This window comes from Corvus cornix, chromosome 1A (assembly GCF_000738735.6).
Source record: "Corvus cornix cornix isolate S_Up_H32 chromosome 1A, ASM73873v5, whole genome shotgun sequence".
Classification (NCBI taxonomy): Eukaryota; Metazoa; Chordata; class Aves; order Passeriformes; family Corvidae; genus Corvus; species Corvus cornix.
Window position 1 is genome coordinate 46,877,420 of NC_047057.1, and position 17,534 is coordinate 46,894,953.

The following is a 17,534-nucleotide window of genomic DNA, read 5'->3' on the forward strand; positions in this document are numbered from 1 at the left end:
GGGCATGAGAGAGAGAGATAAATGTTCTGTTGTAAAGATGTAACAAGGTTTTATGGCTGGAAGTTAAAATTTGCCTTAAAGTGGAGTTTCTTGGCTGCAAGGATAAAACATTTGAGCCGGGGAAGGAGAGGTTTAAAGTTCCTTGCCTGAAGACATTAGAGCAAAACTTGTCCATGAGGTGTTTTGTTGCAGTGCTAGACCTTGGGGAGCTCAGCATTGTGGATGATCACAGGGATTGTCTACCCTGAGTGTCTCCTGTCATGGGACACAGGAAGGACATGGATACCAGCTGTGCTTTCAGCACACTAGAAGCATCTTCAGCTCTGTATCAGGAGAAGTCATACTAATCCAGTGTCGCAATTTGGGTCTTAGCCAGAGCACTGCAAATGTTTTTTCCCTTGCTGAGCAATGGCTGTTCATGCAGAAGGGGCCAGGTGAGGAAAACATCCTGTTAAAGATTGGTTGCACCTAAAGGTGGGCCATGGTTGCTTATTGTGGCCCTGTATGCAGGGGAGCAGTGCAGAGATCCCTGAGCTCTATTCCAGCTACTTGGGGTCTCTTGCCAGCTGCTCAGAAACTGTAACACTGAGCCAGGCTTTTCTATCTTCCTGGTGCAGAGCCTGTTCATATATTAGGTGGGAAACAAGCAAACTGCACAGTCATCATTATCATCACTGTTGTTGTGGTGTTGAAAGGAATTATGAGATGATGGACTGAACAAGTGGGAATGAGTGTTTTGTCACCCATGGGCATGTTCTTGCCAAGACCCAGCTGTGAGCATTTGAGGTTAGAACTTGCTTTGAAAAAATCCATCAAACAAAGCAACTGAACAGAACCTTATAACTGTCCTAATTTATGAAGAGGATTAGCAAATTTGAGGACATCAGCATACCACAGTCTGACTTAAGCATGCCTACGTGTTTTCAGTGAGGACAGGAGTTCTAAAAGCTGCTTCATTAACTGCTAGGAAAGCCACATTTTGCCAGAGTTGCTACAGTAATCCTGTCATGATTGTGTAATGTCAGGAGCGACAGTCTGTTGTTTGCCTGAACTTAATTTAACACTTCATTAGCCCAGGGGCTGTTAAGAGCTCAAGGAAGAGTGTGAGAAATCTGTTTATCTTGAGTAATAATTAGAAGACATTCTTGGAGTTTGAGAGTAATTTATTGCCTGGAGAGTTAAACATCAACTCTGACCACTTTAAGACAAGTTATTAATTTACCATTTCCTACTGATTGTGTTCAGTATTGAGTTTCTTTATCCTCTCAAAGGCTTGATCTCAGAGAACTCTTATGATGATTGAACAGTGGGAAACTCAAAATTACTTCACTTGGAAGCCACCATTGGCAATAGTATCCTGGTTTGTGCTTTCTTTGGGCTTTCAAACAGTTCATTTACCACCTGGAAGCTGATTGCACTCCATTAGTACACATGCAGCATAGCTTGGGAGGTCCTGTTGCAAGAGCTTGGTCGGTTCCTTTTCCACCGTCTCCGCTTTGTCTTTTTTACCTGTGATTTTGGATTCTGCGTGGTGGATCATGATATAAACTGGAGACCCAAAGGAGCTTCAGTATCCGACGGTGGCTTTTATTTGCTCTGATGTGGCTTTATTATTTCTGAGGCTGAAGTTCATTACCTCTGCACTGTGGAGCTACTTCATGTGCTTGTGCTGTGAGCTGTATTGCACAGTACGGAAATAATTCAGGTTACTCAGGTCAAGACTCCTCTGAGGGAGACGAGTCAGAATGCAGAAGTGTATGAATTTCCTTACTGGAATGTTTTTCTCAAGAAAGGCTATGGAACATAACCTCTAACTGGGTACAGGAAGCACCTTCCTGTAACCAAACGCTATAGTCCCCACCTCACTCTGCTGGAAGACATGATTCACATTCTTCTCTGTTCCTCCCCCTTTCTCTTCATCTGTTGATTTCTTTTCTTCCCAGAAGATCTCAGTGTGCAAAGTACAACTTCACTTTGGAGAGCTGATTTGGGTCCTTTCAAGTGTAAAACAGAATTGTTTAAGTGTCAAGGCTGGAAATGTAATTTACTGCGGTGTAGCTTTCTGCATTGTGTTCAAAAGGGGCAGATGCTACTGTCTTAAGCCTGTCAGCATGGATTTTTTTATGAACTGAAGGAGTCCTGTGTAACTCACTCAATGCAGGAACAGTGGGCCCCTTTTAGAAAAATTTAGGTCAACTCTGAGATGTAGATTGCTACTGTGAACAAGTTACAAGAGAAAACAGAAGTTTCTGCAAAGGATATATCCATGGTCAATGAAATGCTGCATTTAATTTCAGGGCAAGTAGTTAGTAGTTGTTCTGCAAAGGTCTTACTGGGTTGGGGTTTTTGTTTGGTTTTTTTACAGGTCCAACCTAGGTTGATTAATCCACTGAAGAATTTGAGACGTCTTGGTCTCAAGCTTGTGGCAGAGTTTTTTTCTGATTATGAGACCTACAGCTTTAGTGTGGAAGAGATTGATGCAGTTTTCCATGCTGTGGTATGGCCTCAGGTAAGTATGTTTTGTTTTTCCAAATAACTTATGTGAAACATGCCCCATGCAGAAAACTCCAACTGCACTGGAGTCTGTCATGTCAACTATGTCCATCGCTAGGTTGGATGTGGCCTTAGACAGATTGTGGCATCCCAGTGTGTCTGTGCAAGACCAGTTTCTTGGCTCATGTCTGATTAGTCCTGAAATAATCAAGTCACAGATTAAAGTACAAATTAATTCATCTGAATAAAATGGATGTCATTTCTTTGTTCTTTAACCACAGAAGCAGACTTCTTCCCTAGATGCTTCAGCGAAGCTAAGTAATACAAGTCATTTCTGGGTGCTGCTTTTCTGTGTGACAGTTGTTGGGCCTGTGGTAGGGGACTGCAGTAGCAAATGCTGCTGCAGGAAAGGAAGGACCCAGCAGGGTCTGTCAGTGGGCTGTGTGGTCTTGTGCCTGCCTGCCAAGAGTTCCATGTGAGCACAGTGACAAAGCACAGGCTTGTGGCTTTTATCAGAGAAATTCAGATCATCTCTGAGCTTGGAAAATGCACTGCTGTGAGATGGAGAGAGAACACAGTATTTAAAATTAAATTGTGCTGTCTTTGTCTGTGCAGTGGCTCTGGGGTTGGCAGGGAGTGCCTGTACCAGCTGCTGGGTTGTCTCTGCTCTAAAAGCAGTTATCTCCATGCAAAGGTTAACTGAGTAAGAGGGGCTGACTCCAAGAGTGCTCTTCTACAGAGGGTTTTGAGGTATCCAAGTGTTCAGCTTCCTTGCGGCAGAAAAGCCTGTTAAAGAGCACTGGTATGGTCTGTGAAACCACAGAGCTGCTTCTCTAGACATTGTGTTTGTTTACTCCTACACTGTTTCTCTGCTCTACCAGTAACAATATGTGATGTGTAGTAGGTGTATATGGACAAACAGTAGATAAAATAGTAGCAGGCAGTGCATATAGCTCTGTATTGCTATGGGTTGAGGAACAGGGAGGTGTATGCTCCTGGTTTGTCCATGGAGTCTTCTTACAGCCAGGGTGCTACGTGGGAAAAGCAGTGAACATTTATTGCAGTTCCAGAGCAGTTCAGGCTTTTAGTCAACGAAGCACTTTAAAGCTTTCAGGGAGCACTGTATTTGCAAATGCTGAGTAACTCTGAGCAAGATGTACTGTTGTTACTAAATAGTTAGAAGGCCTCTTGTCCTTACTTACGTCTAGAAGACGGCTGGTTTTGAAGCTTGGATGGTAGTACGATCCAGAAGCTCCCTCTAGAGCCTTTTTTGGTGAACTCCATGAAGGTTTTGGCAAAAGAATCATTTTGCTTTGCGTGTTTTCCTTTCTTAAAACTATAGAACTGAGGTGTGTAAAAACTCGTGGAGAGGACAAATTGTTTTAAGCCTGTTGAACCTGGAATTGGAGTTTGCTGTTCTACATAGCCCAGGATTTTGCTGCAGAGGCTCAATATTGCTAGCCTGCACAGCAGCATTCCTGCAGGATTGGATTAATGGTTTACTCTTCATTGTACATCATTCAGGAAATCTCTGTTTTATGCAGGGCAATAGTATTACCAACCTTTGGGACAGGAGAAGATGATTTCTAAGATGTTGGCTATGATGGTCAGACCTACCTTCTTTTCTGTTATGCTCAGGTCTTGAGCAAACTGAGCTAGTCCAAACCCCACATGCACCATCCTGGCTGCCACCCCTGGATGCACTGGAGTCTGCTCTGCCTGTGTGTTCACTAATGGTGCCTTGCCAACAGTCCAACAGTGGTCAGGGTGGAAACCCAGCTCTGTGACTTGGTTGGAGCCTGTTGGGTTTCGGAATCGCAGAGAGGAGGGTGCACTGGGTCACTTTAGCCTGTGTCCAGTCATGAAAGAGCGGCAGCTCTTGTGTGTGGCTTAGGCTGGGCACCTCTTAGGTGGGGTTGTTTTGGATACAGGACCCTGTTAGGAGATTCCATTCATGGGATGCAGTACAGTGTTCCAGCCTCCCCAGTGAGGCCATGGAGATACAGACCAGGTGCTGCAGTCAGGGCATAGGAAATGTGGGAGAAGTGAGTTCTGGGTGCTGTGCTTGAGATTTCAGAGGTGTGTCCAGGACAGGTTGCTAAGTCTCTGGCAAATGTGAGGCTTCATGGGAATCTAGTTTCAAGGGAGGGCAAAAATGGTAGCTGGAATACTGTATAAATAGGAGTGAGATGATCTGAGTCATTTGACAAATATTGAGGAAGTTGGGAAAACAAGGTTGAAATTACTTCATAAAAAAGATTAACTATAGAATGTGAGGTCTTTGTTAGAGATGAGGTTTTTAAGTTGCTTTACTTACTTGTGTTGCATTGCTATCTGATTTTTCCCTCCTTTAGGTCTGCAGATTGGCTTCAGAGAGTCAGTATTCTCCAACTTTCCTGCTCAAACTCATTCACACCTGGAGTAAGAACCCCAGGTAAGTGTTCTGGCAAACAAGCCTAAGTACTTCTGAATACATTAAATACAAGGAAAAAATAGCACACTAACAGTCTGTGAATAATTGTGTCGAAAACCGTATTTTCTTTTTCCATTAGACTGTTATTCTTTTGATAGCAGTCAAAGCAGCTGGGAAGTTTTCCAGTTTATGCAAGTACTCACTTTTTAATAGGCTGGTTTTCCCATACTGTTTTTCCCATACTAAGCACATATGCAGCCCAAACCCAACTCACAGGTGAGGAGGAGGCCTGACTTCTTAGGATATGTCCATCTTGACCAATGATGACTTAGTCTTGCAAGGTGGGAAGTCAGTTTTACAATATATAATACCATTCATGGTTTTGTGAGTCTCTATTTCTTTCCATTTTATGAAAGAGTATGGGCAAATTCAGCATAGAATCTGTGACTGAGGGTCTGTCACTGAAAGTTGTAAAAGAGTTTTTTTTGATTCAGACACTGTGAGAAGTTCTAGTTCAACTGTCTTGAGAGATTTTTGCTTCTTCCACAGACTCACTGCTTTTCCTTTGCTAAGGTCCCTGGTATTTCTTATAAGACACCTCATTTGCAGGCATGAAGACCTTACGTACAAACTTCTGTTAAAAATGGTATTGGATCACTAGGTTAGGAGCAGACTAAGAGTAGACTCGGGCTGTGGAGAAAGGATTAGGTTTAGATGATGCTATCTTGAAGCAAGAAAAGGGACTTGATAATCTCTCAATTTCCATTCACTGCATTTTTCATTACACTTGTTCTGGGTTTTTTTGCACTTTTTTATTGGTTGAAGTGGAAGACAGTCATTTTTTTTGTGTGACTTCTTGCACAAAAGAATTATATTTAATTCTTTTATATATATATATATATATATATGTAATTATAAAATTTTGAACCTGATTTTCAGTGAACCTTTTTATAATCTTTCTCTCAGATATTTCCCTTTACTGGCCAAGCAGCAGCCAGATCACCCAGAGAGTGATATACTGTCAAATGTATTTGCTGTGCTGTCAGCCAAGAATCTGTCTGAGGCCACATCCAGTCTTGTGATGGACATCGCTGATAGCCTTCTCAACAGCCCAGATTTTGAACCCACGGAGCAGGTTTCCAGTTTGAGTGTGACTGGCTGTGTTGTCGTGGTCACTGGAGAGGTGACAGAAGGTATGCCTGCCTGAGAAGTCTGAGAGACCTGGTGGGTGCTTTGGATGGAGGTGTTAGATTATGGTGAGGTTGTCTACGCTGGCTGAGAATACTGGGGAAGAGGATCTCCCAGCAGAGATGGAAACATCAATGTATAAATTTGTCTTGTTGTGCTCAAGAATGGTAAAGTCCTACTTGTTTCATGATTGATGAGATCTGCATTTGAGTGTCAGGGTTCTGAGCATGGAGAGATTCCTTATGAAGAGGGAAATGTTGACCTGTTCTGTCTGTGAAGTTTTGACTGATACAAGTTCAAGAACTGCATTGCTGACTTGGCTCTGTGCCTAACACCACATTTTATATAAAGGCCTCCTTCGTGTATGCACATGATCATATATCACTTTGATGTTTAGTCTGTGCTCTCTGACAAGGAAGACCTGGCATCTTTGAGAGTTAGGCAGGAACAGTAGTGTGCTGTGTTTGATGCTGTGGAGACATCATTCACTGCAACACTCAAAGCTAGTGGAAAGGAGCATGTGCCCTTGTTATGGCAGCTTTGATTTTACAAAGAGGTCAGTGGTAGAATAAAGAAAACCACATCTACAAATGCTCCAGTCATTTTAGGAGCTGTTACTACTATTGAGGAGTGTCCTTGGTACCTTCTGATAAGCCTACACTTCAGAGGGCTGTTACTGAAATCTGTGAGGAGAGTGGTGTGTGCTTTCTTTGATCCCATCTCAGACACATTAGACTTGGTCTCAGCAAGTGCTGGTGCTTGTTCCCAGCCACCAGCTGCCCTGCACATTCATAGCTCCCATTTATTTATTCTTCCACTGATGAAGCCTCCTTTGTCCTAATTTCCCCTTTGTGTAGGGTTGAATCTCCCTTCTGTTTCTTGCAGCAGTGTTTCTTGGGTGTTGCTAACTGTTGTATCCCTCACAGAGCCCCTCAGTCTAGGTTGCCGGTTGGTCCTGCCTCATGTTCCTGCCATACTTCAGTACTTCAGCAAAACAATGTTAAGTGTGGAAAAGGTGAAAAAGAAGAAGTATAGAGCTCAAGTCAGCAAAGAGCTGAGTATACTTTCCAAGTAAGTGATTCTTAGAGCTCTGTCTTGGGGTGAACAAAAAATTGGAAGGAGGCAGGAAGAAAGCGGCTTATTGTAATAGGTTCCAAATTAAAAAATGCTGTGTCTCAAACTATTTAAATTTACAACAGTTGTAAATACCTGGATCTATCACTGACCTTGCAAGTTGCTGGTGACAAGTGATAAGTTTTCACAAGTTGATTGGAGCAGATTTTGTTGCTGGTACTCAAACCTAATGTCTCTTGAGGGTAGAAAAAGGTGCAGAAATGCCTGCAGTCATGTGGAACTGAATGCTTGGGCTGGTACTGTGAATTTGGTAGGTACACTCCATTAACTTGGATAGGCTGACAAAGCCCTGTGAAATGAACTAGTGCTGACAGAGTTTTTCTTTGCTCTATACTGGTGATTGAAATTATATAAAAGAGTACATTACCTTGTCCAATTGTACAGGATCAGCAAATTTATACAAGAGAAGAGTCAGAATTCAGTGCTTGTGAGCCTTCTCCTCCCTTTCCTTTATCAGAGTAACATGGAGCAGGTAGGTAAAAATTATTTCCCCCCCCAATTAAACATATGTTTTTCTTTTAATAAAGTATATTTGTTTCTTTAAGGTACAGTTAAAAGTTTTACTGATGATATGCCATTTCTCATTATTAGCCTGATGTCAAGTTTTCATGTGTTTGTAGTCTGCTCAGAGTACCATGCCACTGCATGTTGATGGTCACTACTCACCCAGAGATGCCAGTGCCCAGACTGATTCTGTTCCCCCTTTTCATGGGAAAGGTCTACAGAAGTTATAATGCAGTCTTTACCTTCTCCATCACTGTAGTCAATCCACCAAATTGCTTGCAGAGTTTGAAATAATTGCTCTTCTTCGCTGTGGATTTTATGCACCCCAAATCCAAGGCCACAGCATCTGGACAGCAATGTGAATATATATGGTTGAGTATGTAGTACATGTGGTATACTGGGCAGTGCTGCATTAGTCTGCTGCAGGATGAAAGGCAAAGGCAAACTGTGTACAGTACTCTTTTGGGGTTTTAAATCTGTGAACCATTAAGGGACCACATGTGATATCTGTCGAGGGAGATCATACAAGAGCTTCTTTACTGTGTGGTGACTGGGCATGGAACAGATTGCCCAGAGTCTGTGGAGTCTCCCTCATTGGAGATACTCAAGAACTGTCTGGATGCAATCCTGTGCCATGTGCCCTGGGATAACCCTGCTTGAGCAGGGAGCTTGGACCAGATGACCCCCCATGGTCCTTTCCAACCTGACCCATTCTGTGATTCAGTGAAGTATATGGTGCTGTTAATGTTCATCTCACATATTCAAGAAAGACTACTTTTTAAAGCTCTATTAGTTCTCCTGACCTTTGAGTCGTGAGGAAAGACACATAAAAGAAGTCTTTACCGTGCTGACAGTCGTCTCTTGTGTTGTTTCTAATTGAAAGGTTGCAAGTACTTCTGAGAGATTTGATGATTGCATTGTGTCCTTCTAATTCTTTGTTCTCGTTCAGTATCTCTGATCTGAATAAAGTACAGCAATGTTCACTTCATGTCTTGAAATATGTCCCAAGGAAATGAAATAATCTTGTGAGGTTTCAGTATTTGTTATCTGTCTCTTTCAGGGTACACAAATTGACATCCTGGAGACAGTGCAGAACTTGCTGAGGCATTGCTCAAACCCTACAAGCTTTCTCAAACCACTGGCAAAGCTTTTTTCTGTCATCCAGAACAAACTGTCTCGAAATAAGTTGTGCTTGGTATTTCAGGTATTGCATTTCTACGTTTCTGTGCTTTTTTTTTTTAACTTGTTCCAAGAGATCAAGAACAAAATAATAGCAGTATTTATCTTTGTGCATGACTTTAAAAACCTTTTTAATCTACTTCTTGTGTTAAGTGAAAGTAACAGAATTCTATGTGATAGAAATTAATGAGCTGCACAAAGATTTGTAAAAGTTTTGGCTTACAGCCTGGCTGATGTGAACCTCACCAGGGATCTTTAGTGTAAGAGAAGCCAAATAAAGCACTTAAATTGTAACAAATCCTGTATGTTGGTAAAATAAGAATGGATTTCAGTATCCTGAAGATGATTTTTGTTTGTATTCTTCTCTCACAGTTTATAGTAAGCTGTTTTGTATTACTTTGAAGTGACTTACATAACTTCTTCTTAGCAGGAAAACACAGGAAACATTCAGTGTAGATGTTTAGAAACTTAGGAACTTAAAACAGATATCCTCCAACTTACAGAAGAAAGGTTCTTATGAAGGTTCTAACAGGAGAAAGACTAATGCTGTTGCTTTATTTATTTTTTGTCTTAGGTGGTAAAATCTTGAGTTATCCACATTTTTAACAACTATAAGAGTTAACTGGGTTTTTTATGTTTCTTTTTAGACTTTATCTGACTTGGACAGTAAGTTGAAGTATATTACTGATGTTGTTAAGGTATGTACAGTTTCTTTGCTCCCTTTTTATCCCAGTAGTATATGATCATGTTTCTGTCATTTTTCGTTACCCACTTGTTGCTCTGTCTTAGCTGAATGCCTTTGATCAGCGACATCTGGATGATATCGACTTCGATGTGCGTCTGGCAGCATTTCAGTCAATCACAGCCCACATCAAGGAAATGCAAGCAGTGGATACTGACTTCCTCATTGCTGTTATGCACAACTGCTTCTATACCATCCAGGTTGGCTGAATATTCCTTCTCTTGCTTTGTGCACCATGTGTCCGTGATGAATCTTCCAACTTACTTCCACTGGCTGTTTTTTGGCACCATGTAACATTCAGAAAGTATATTTAGGTATTCTTACAAACATCTTTTTGAAGTTTTGTCTGTTTACCTTTTCAACTGTGTGTCCCAAAACAAAAATACAGTGCAGCAAAAATTTCTGTCAGTGAGCCCTGGAACACTTGTGCTGTATAGAAGGCACATTGCAGGATTGAAAGGCTGATTTTCTATTTGTTGCAACATGTTCTGGTTGTGTGGGCCTGCCAGTAAATCTAAAAGGATTTTTCCTGATGGGTAGGGTGAGCATTAATTTGGAAGTGGAACTTCTATAGGAAAGCTCTCAAGAGTTTCTGAGTCTCTACAGGCCTCTTTATGTTTTATCCAGTGGTACTGTTCTGTCCAGGCTTTTGGGGAGATAAAGGTGTCATAGCCAGACTCATGGTGCCATTTCTTCATCCACTCAGCTTGGAGATATGGCTCTTAGTGACAACGCAAGCCTTTGCTTGACCAGTTTCATCCACCGACTGGCAGAAATCAGCCACACAGAAGATGAGTACAAGGAGCTAATCCAGCACACTCTCCTGGAGTCTGTGAGAAGGGGTCTGAAGAGTAAGACTGAGGTAATGTGTCTGATCACTTATCTCCAGCTATCTTCAGGGTAATAAGACATTTTTTGGGTGAGTTCTCAAAGTCCCCTGCTGGGACAAGAAGTGCAGGTACCCACTGTAAACTTACTTGTCATTTGAAACCTTATAAAAATTTTAAAATTACAGAACGTAGCTGTGTTTCTTTGCTGTTCAGCTTTCTTAGCTGTAACTCATTCTTTGGAGGGGAGGCTTTTAATTTATATGCAGTCCATAATAGGTGCATTTTTTGTTACCAAAAATTAGGACATGTTTGACTGAAACACTTGTAAATGATGGCACTGCTGTTCTGTGGAGTGTGTAGCAGCCTCTCCAAGGGGTACTTAAAATTTACTGCTTGCTATTTGTAGAGCATCCAGCAGGACTACACGTCGCTGCTTTCCTGCCTCATTCAGACATTCCCAGCAAATCCCGAATTCCAGGATTTGGTCCAGCTGACCAACCGCCATGATCCTGACATGGACTTCTTTGAGAACATGAAACACATGCAGGTAAAAGACAGCAGGCATTTCTTGGTGCCTCTCTCCCCCTGCCAAGTAAAAGCATCTTACTGTGAGGGTATGTTTTGCAAAGCATCTGTGTGATGACTGCAGAGAAATTGAACCTGTTTTGTTAGATACCGTTACAAAAAAGAGGGGTGTGGACATCATCAGGAGTGATTGAGAATCAAAGTCATGTTTCTATGTAGAAATTTCTTGGTTTTATGATAGCCCACAGTCAGCAATATCCTGAAGATCCCTCTGACGTAGGCAGGGGATGGGTCTCTGTTTTTTCTGGCCTGTTGCCTGCTACTCTCAGTCTGGAGGCTCTGCAGCCCCTTCCCATTCACAAACCTTTGCAATATAAGTGTTACACAAAGCCTGGTCTCCTGGTTTTTCTTGCAGTGTTTCTTCTGCTTTCAGAGATGTAATCTGAGAGAGTCTTTGCTGTATCTGCAGTTATATGCAAAGTCTTAGGTTTTTAACCTGTAATTTGCTCTGGTCTTTGCATCTCATTGCAGCAGCTGCTGTTTGCAATTGCCTCCCTTGTCTAATACCTGAAGATAGCACAGTCTTAAGACTGGGAATTCACAATGCCATTGAGTAGGAATATCTGTTGAGGCAAAAGGCTAGTGAAAGCCTAGAGATTTAAGGAAAAAGGCATGGCTTGGAAACGACCATAATATGTTTATGCCGTTATTTAAAACTGGGACATTTTCAGAACTGCTGGATGTAGGTGCTCTCTCGTGCTAGCTATGACTCAAGCTTCACCTCATTCACTGTCTCCCATGTTTGATGCAGATCCACAGGAGGGCACGAGCTCTGAGGAAACTGGCAAAGGAACTCACTGAAGAAAAGCTTGTGCTGTCTTCTAAATCCCTCCAGAACTATATCATGCCTTATGCTACAACTGCCATTTTTAGTGAAAAAATGCTTAAGGTAGGCTCTTTTAACTGAATGCATCCACTTGAATATTTTCACCTTTCTTAGATACCATTTGCCTTAAAAACCTAACTACTTTAGAAGGCTGATATGTTTGTGGAGTGAGTGTTTCCTTTGCAGACAAAAGTGCTGTGCTGGTTTTGGTGACAGAAAGAGGGTTTGGAAAGTGCAGATGTAGTCTGGACCCAATCCTGTATCTGCTAAACTTGTCCTGCTTCTCAAAGGTTGATCTCTTAACTGTGTGGGTTTAGGTTTTTTGTTTTGTTTTAGTTTTTTACTTGGGATTTTATTTGTCTTCATTTTTTGTAATCAGCTTCTTATTTTTTCCCCTCTGCCTCCAAACTGCTGTCTTCCTGTTTAGTTGTGAGATTAGTTACTCTTTGACAGTAGACTCTGGGAATATAGGCTGTGCCTAGTAATAGAGGTGGGAATAAATACAGTTTTCTCTGGATTTAAAGGGAAACTGCAGGACTTGGCTGAAAACATCTGAGATTAATAGCAGCTTTATTATTAAAATTTGAAGGGTGACATTCTGTTTGTCAATTTCCATACATTTTATTGAAAATATATGCAGTGAAATTACTTGCCGTTGGTGCTTGGCTCCTAACCAGCGTCAAACCGCAACAGTCAGTGTGGATAGACTTTCCACCTGTTGCTTTGAAAAGCAAGGTTTCAGACTTCTGTAGTTCCCTGCACTCCTATCAGGAGGACAGCAGACCTGCTTCTATCAAGCCAAGTAAATGTCTAGTTTGCTTACTGTCAGAAATACTCCTCTGAAGCTGAAACAATTGGAGCTCAGGCAGAGGACCAGTCCCTGCAGCAGTGCAGACTGTGCCCCTCAGTAGAGTGAATGAGTCGCTCTTCAACCAGAGGGCAGTAAAATGAGTTGATTGAAACTTTGGTGAAGAAACAGACACATTTTATTTCACATCTAAATAGGTTTATAGTTGATCAGCATAGCCCAGCAATGTGCCATGTGTCCGTGGTTGCGTGCCTTGACTGGTTCTTAGTTCTTAACAAATGTGAGCCCATAGGTTTAAGTATGTGAGAAAAGTAAAATGTGTGCAGAAATATTTGGAGGAAGTGGGTCTGGAGATCTGCTTGTTGGACTGTGATTTTTCTTTTTCTAACTTGGTGTTCAGGAGCAGATCTAAAAACACTGAATCCCAAGCATCCCCACTAGACAGACGATACTTCTGTCTCTTGTTGCTTTGAGTAAAGGATGCTTTAGGCACATGGCCATTGTGAATGCTAACAGCAACTGAATTTCTCTCTTTTGAGCAGCATGAAAATATGGTAACAGCCTCAGTTGAAGTTGTTGGAGCTGTCTGCAGACATCTTTCATGGTCAGCATATTTGTACCACTTAAAGCATTTCATCCATGTCTTGCAAACAGGACAGATCGGTACGAAGCTGGGAGTCAGGTGGGTACTGTGAGCCATGCTGCTCTGGGTTTCTCCAAAGACTGCTAAGGCAAAATTCAGTATTTTTAGAAGCATCACATGGATTTTAGCCTCTTCCCTGAGATGAGAGATTGCTGACTTTGAGGTGGACTTAGGCAAGTGAAGGTGGGCATGGCTTTGCTGCTTGCAGCTGTGAATTTTTAACAGGTCATTACTTTCTTACACCATGTCTCACTGTGTACATGGCAGCAGTAGCAGCTTCTGCTTCTGTCAGGCTGTCCCTGCTCCTGGGACACCTCCATTGCTCCAGTACCACTCTCCATGAGGTTTCACAGTGCCGGGACACAGAATGCATGTAGCTGAGAAGTAACCAGTTTGTATTTTCTGAGGTTTTTCCAGATAAGCCTCCTTATAGTACAATGTCACTAAATCTGATGTTTTCCAAAAAGTGCTTATAAGATTTTTCTGTTGTGTTTGTATATGCATCCTCTTCCTTTTGTACAGAGGGCTGATCTTTCGTGTTTTCCTTCTGCAGCTTGTTAGAGACAGTGCTGGAAGCCTTTCACTTTGACCATAAAACACTTGAAAAGCAGCTTGTGACCATTGACAACCAAGGTGATCTTTTTTGTGTCTGCTTGCAGAAACACTACCTCAAACTGCTCAAAGCAGCTAATCAAAGTTTTGTCATTTACTCTTGGCATCAGCTACTCCCATCTTTTTAGAATGTGCATACTGGAAGCTAGTGTTGACTTGTCTCCTCAGGAGCAGTGCAGACTTTCCTCCTGTGTGTTGACAAAGTCAGGAGAGGTATAGGGAATCATCTCCACATTACCACTCCATCCCAGGCATCTGTCAGCCAAAACAGCCCAGAATCTGTGTGGTTCTCAAGGTCTGCACCCAGCCTGGTGGCTGCTGACACACCTGGGTTTTTTGTCTTTGGTGCTGGCTGCTCTCACAGTTGTCTGCAGCCTGAGAAGGGTGCTGCATGTCCTCACTTTGCTTCCCTCGCCATTTCACAGGAAGAAGTTGTATCTTCAGCTTCTTCACCATTGTGGTTACCTATGTTGGGACCTTTGGGTGAAGGAGGAGGATATCTCACAGCTGTGCTTGTCAGTACTTCCTGCCATGTGAAATCTCAATTTTAAGTGAATGGCAGTTCTCTACAGTTCAAGCACATTGACCTTTGCTAAGCTGACTACACAGTTCAGACACAGAGGAACCAACCTAGTCTTTGCTTTAAACCTGGCCCTGAGGAGTGGTTATCAGAAACCAGCAAGCCAAAGCTTCTTTACCCAGTAGAAGAAACCTGATGCTTATTGGTGATTTGCTGTCTCTGGTGATAGGTGGGAGCTTTGTCTAGAACCAAGCTGTCACAGAAGTCAAGGGCTCAAGTTTTGTATTCTCCTGTATTTACCTGTACTTTTGGCAATTACTTGATAGAAGCTGCTGCCATGGACCTTGAGCCAGTGGTGGAGGCTGAAGAAGCCATGGAGCTGGAGCAGAGTGAAGGGGAAGAGGAGGAAGTTGAAGAAAAGAATGGGAAGAATCTCTCTGAGAAGCCAGCAGAACCTGAGCAAGCAGCTGAGCCATCTGAAAATGCTGAACAAGTGACCAAACCTGTTTCATTCTTACCCCGAAATAAAGAGGAGCTGGAGTGTCTGATCAAACACATTCAAGAAACAGTTACAGTCAACATCTTGCCTAAATTGCACAGGTGTATTGTTGCAAAGGTGAGGAGTTGACATTTGAAAGGTCTTTTGTGGGCCTGTGCTGCTACTTTAAGGATTGGGATACTACTTCAGAGCCAGTGAAAATGCAACACATTAAAAAAATAATAGATGCAACTGGAGAGAGACCATCTGAAAGCACAAAAAAGGCTTCATGCCCTTTGCTGAGTCATGGAGATTACTGACAGACCCTCTGGTCAGTGTGGGTGTGGTGTCTTTACTTCCCTGCTGAGAACTGTCTCAAACTACACAAGTGAAATGATTCACTTTGTGCAACCTCTTGAAGAGTTTTCAGCTACTTGCTAGCACCAGCCTAGTTTCTGTAACACAGAAAACACAGGGATTTATCTTGCCTGTCCTTTAGCCATCTGGGGTTTCCCTGCAGTCATCAGAGGATAGCAGCCTGGCATACTGGCCTCTTCTAGGGTTTGCTGAGAAAAAGCAGGATTTGTTTCTGTATATTAAAAGTGCATTGTGTCTTGCTCTCTTAAAAAGGTTAAAAGAGACGAGGAGCACAAGCTTGTGAAATCCAATGTTGTGAATGATGATGAGGTGGTTCGTGTTCCATTAGCTTTTGCAATGGTCAGAATGATGCAGTGTCTCCCCCAAGAAGTGATGGAAGCTAACCTACCGAGGTAAATGCCAGTGGAGCTCCTTAAATGCTGTTCACTGTGCTGGGAATGAGTGCAGGCACCTTTCTCAAGCTGTGGTTATGTACAAGGCTAAAGTCAAGAGGAACATCCCAACAGACCTTAAATACTTCTTTTGGTAATTCCTATTCCTAGTGACATGCACCTCTGCACCTCAGCATTTGACTTCTGTAAATCCTTACCTAAGAGCAGAGCTGTGAATCAAGGTGCAGAGGCGGGGATGGTTGTGCTGGGGAAAGAATAATGTACACAAAGAAAGGGCAATCAGTAAAACACCCTGACGGACAGTAGGTGTGTGTGTATGCCTGTAATACCTCTCTGTGAGACTGGCTGTGAGTACAGCTGTGGTTCTGAAACAGGCCTGAAAAGCAGCCTCCTTAGCAGCATAATTATTTCTGCTCTGCTTGGAGATGAACTAAGCTGTCTCTTTGTTTCCAGCATCCTGCTGAAAGTCTGCACGTTTCTGAGAAACAGATTTCAGGAAATACGGGACGTTGCCCGTAACACCCTCATTAAAATCATGGAAGTGTTGGGAGTGCACTACCTTCTGTATATCTTAAAGGAGATGAGGTCTGCGCTCATCCATGGGTACCAGGTAATGCTGAAATTCTTCCTCTTCTGCTTTCTGTAGGCTTTTTTAATGTGTTAGGAGGAGAATTCAAAGGGAAGTTGCTATTGAAATTGTTTTGCACAGATAGAATAGCTTGGTATAATGCAAGTAAATACTGTTGCTAATGCCTACATCAGTCTTTGTTATGCCAAGTGTCAAGGGTCTGTACCCTCAAAGAACTGAGAGTCTAAGCTGTTTTCCTGGTGAAGAGTTGAGGTATGAAGGGGAAGGACAAATTTCTGGTTCCAGTAAGATTAGAGGAAATCTCTCACTGAGGTCATGAGGGCTAAGCAGTATCTGAGGGGAGTTGCCACGGAGACTGCACATACAGTATGTGGTGATGCTTGTTGAAGGCTTCCTAGATCCAGAGCCAAGGCTCTGACTAGTAATTCATCTTTCCTCTTTCCATAGTTTGGGTTAAGAATCATTTTTCATGTGCATTACCACAGTGGAATAGCGTGAGCTTCTAGCTGCTGTAACAGTGAAAGCACCAGTTAGAGCAGCCTAAGTATATCAGTAAGAGCACTGGGGAGAGAGGAGATTCCAGCCCTCTTGCCAGTACATGGTGGGACAGGGATCCTTTTCCTGCTGCCACTACATGGATTCTCATCCTCCCAGTGGCTTTTTTTTTTTCCTATAATGAGAGCTCAAGTGCAGTGTGTGACTTGTGATGTCTCTGCTGTGGGAGTGTCCCCATCCAGTATGATTAAAGAGGTCAGTGCAGAAGTTTGGAAGCATGATGTGTTCTCTTTTTCTCTAGCTCCATGTGCTGACTTTCACTGTGAACCTGTTACTGAAGGGCCTTACTACCAGGCTCAGCGCTGGTGATTTGGACCCCTGCTTAGATATCCTGATTGAGGTAAAAGCTATTTCAGACTGAAAGAAAAAAACATCATGAAGTGCTTGGGACATATTCTAGGAGGGGTTGGTGTAGATTGTCTTTGACCTGGTGGTAAACCAGGCTGTTGTGTGTGCACTGCCAAGGAAGGAGACTGTTTTATACTGAGGCATCTAGAGAGGAATCAAGAGAAGAGAGAAGTCAAGTATCTCTGGGGCTGTATCCTGAGCCCTGCATCTTGAGAGGGGATGGATTCAGGATTAAGACACCTAATAGTGTTTTCCTGTACTCTAAATGGCCGAGCAAGTCAGCAGACATCTGCTCAGTGCAGTCCGCAGAGCCCAGG

At 42.6% G+C, this 17,534-nt stretch overlaps 1 protein-coding gene across 1 annotated transcript in view; it reads left to right on the forward strand.

Moving 5' to 3' along the window:
- UTP20 (UTP20 small subunit processome component) overlaps positions 1 to 17,534 on the forward strand; it is a 63,885-nt gene that overhangs the window by 30,809 nt on the left and 15,542 nt on the right. The window contains exons 28-44 of the mRNA XM_010410745.4: positions 2,366 to 2,509; positions 4,848 to 4,927; positions 5,873 to 6,099; positions 7,021 to 7,165; positions 7,613 to 7,700; positions 8,793 to 8,936; positions 9,559 to 9,609; positions 9,701 to 9,853; positions 10,360 to 10,515; positions 10,890 to 11,030; positions 11,820 to 11,957; positions 13,245 to 13,384; positions 13,899 to 13,978; positions 14,804 to 15,093; positions 15,586 to 15,725; positions 16,179 to 16,335; positions 17,111 to 17,209. Coding sequence (XP_010409047.3) covers positions 2,366 to 2,509; positions 4,848 to 4,927; positions 5,873 to 6,099; positions 7,021 to 7,165; positions 7,613 to 7,700; positions 8,793 to 8,936; positions 9,559 to 9,609; positions 9,701 to 9,853; positions 10,360 to 10,515; positions 10,890 to 11,030; positions 11,820 to 11,957; positions 13,245 to 13,384; positions 13,899 to 13,978; positions 14,804 to 15,093; positions 15,586 to 15,725; positions 16,179 to 16,335; positions 17,111 to 17,209 — 2,373 coding nt within the window. The remainder of the gene's footprint in view (positions 1 to 2,365; positions 2,510 to 4,847; positions 4,928 to 5,872; positions 6,100 to 7,020; positions 7,166 to 7,612; positions 7,701 to 8,792; positions 8,937 to 9,558; positions 9,610 to 9,700; positions 9,854 to 10,359; positions 10,516 to 10,889; positions 11,031 to 11,819; positions 11,958 to 13,244; positions 13,385 to 13,898; positions 13,979 to 14,803; positions 15,094 to 15,585; positions 15,726 to 16,178; positions 16,336 to 17,110; positions 17,210 to 17,534) is intronic.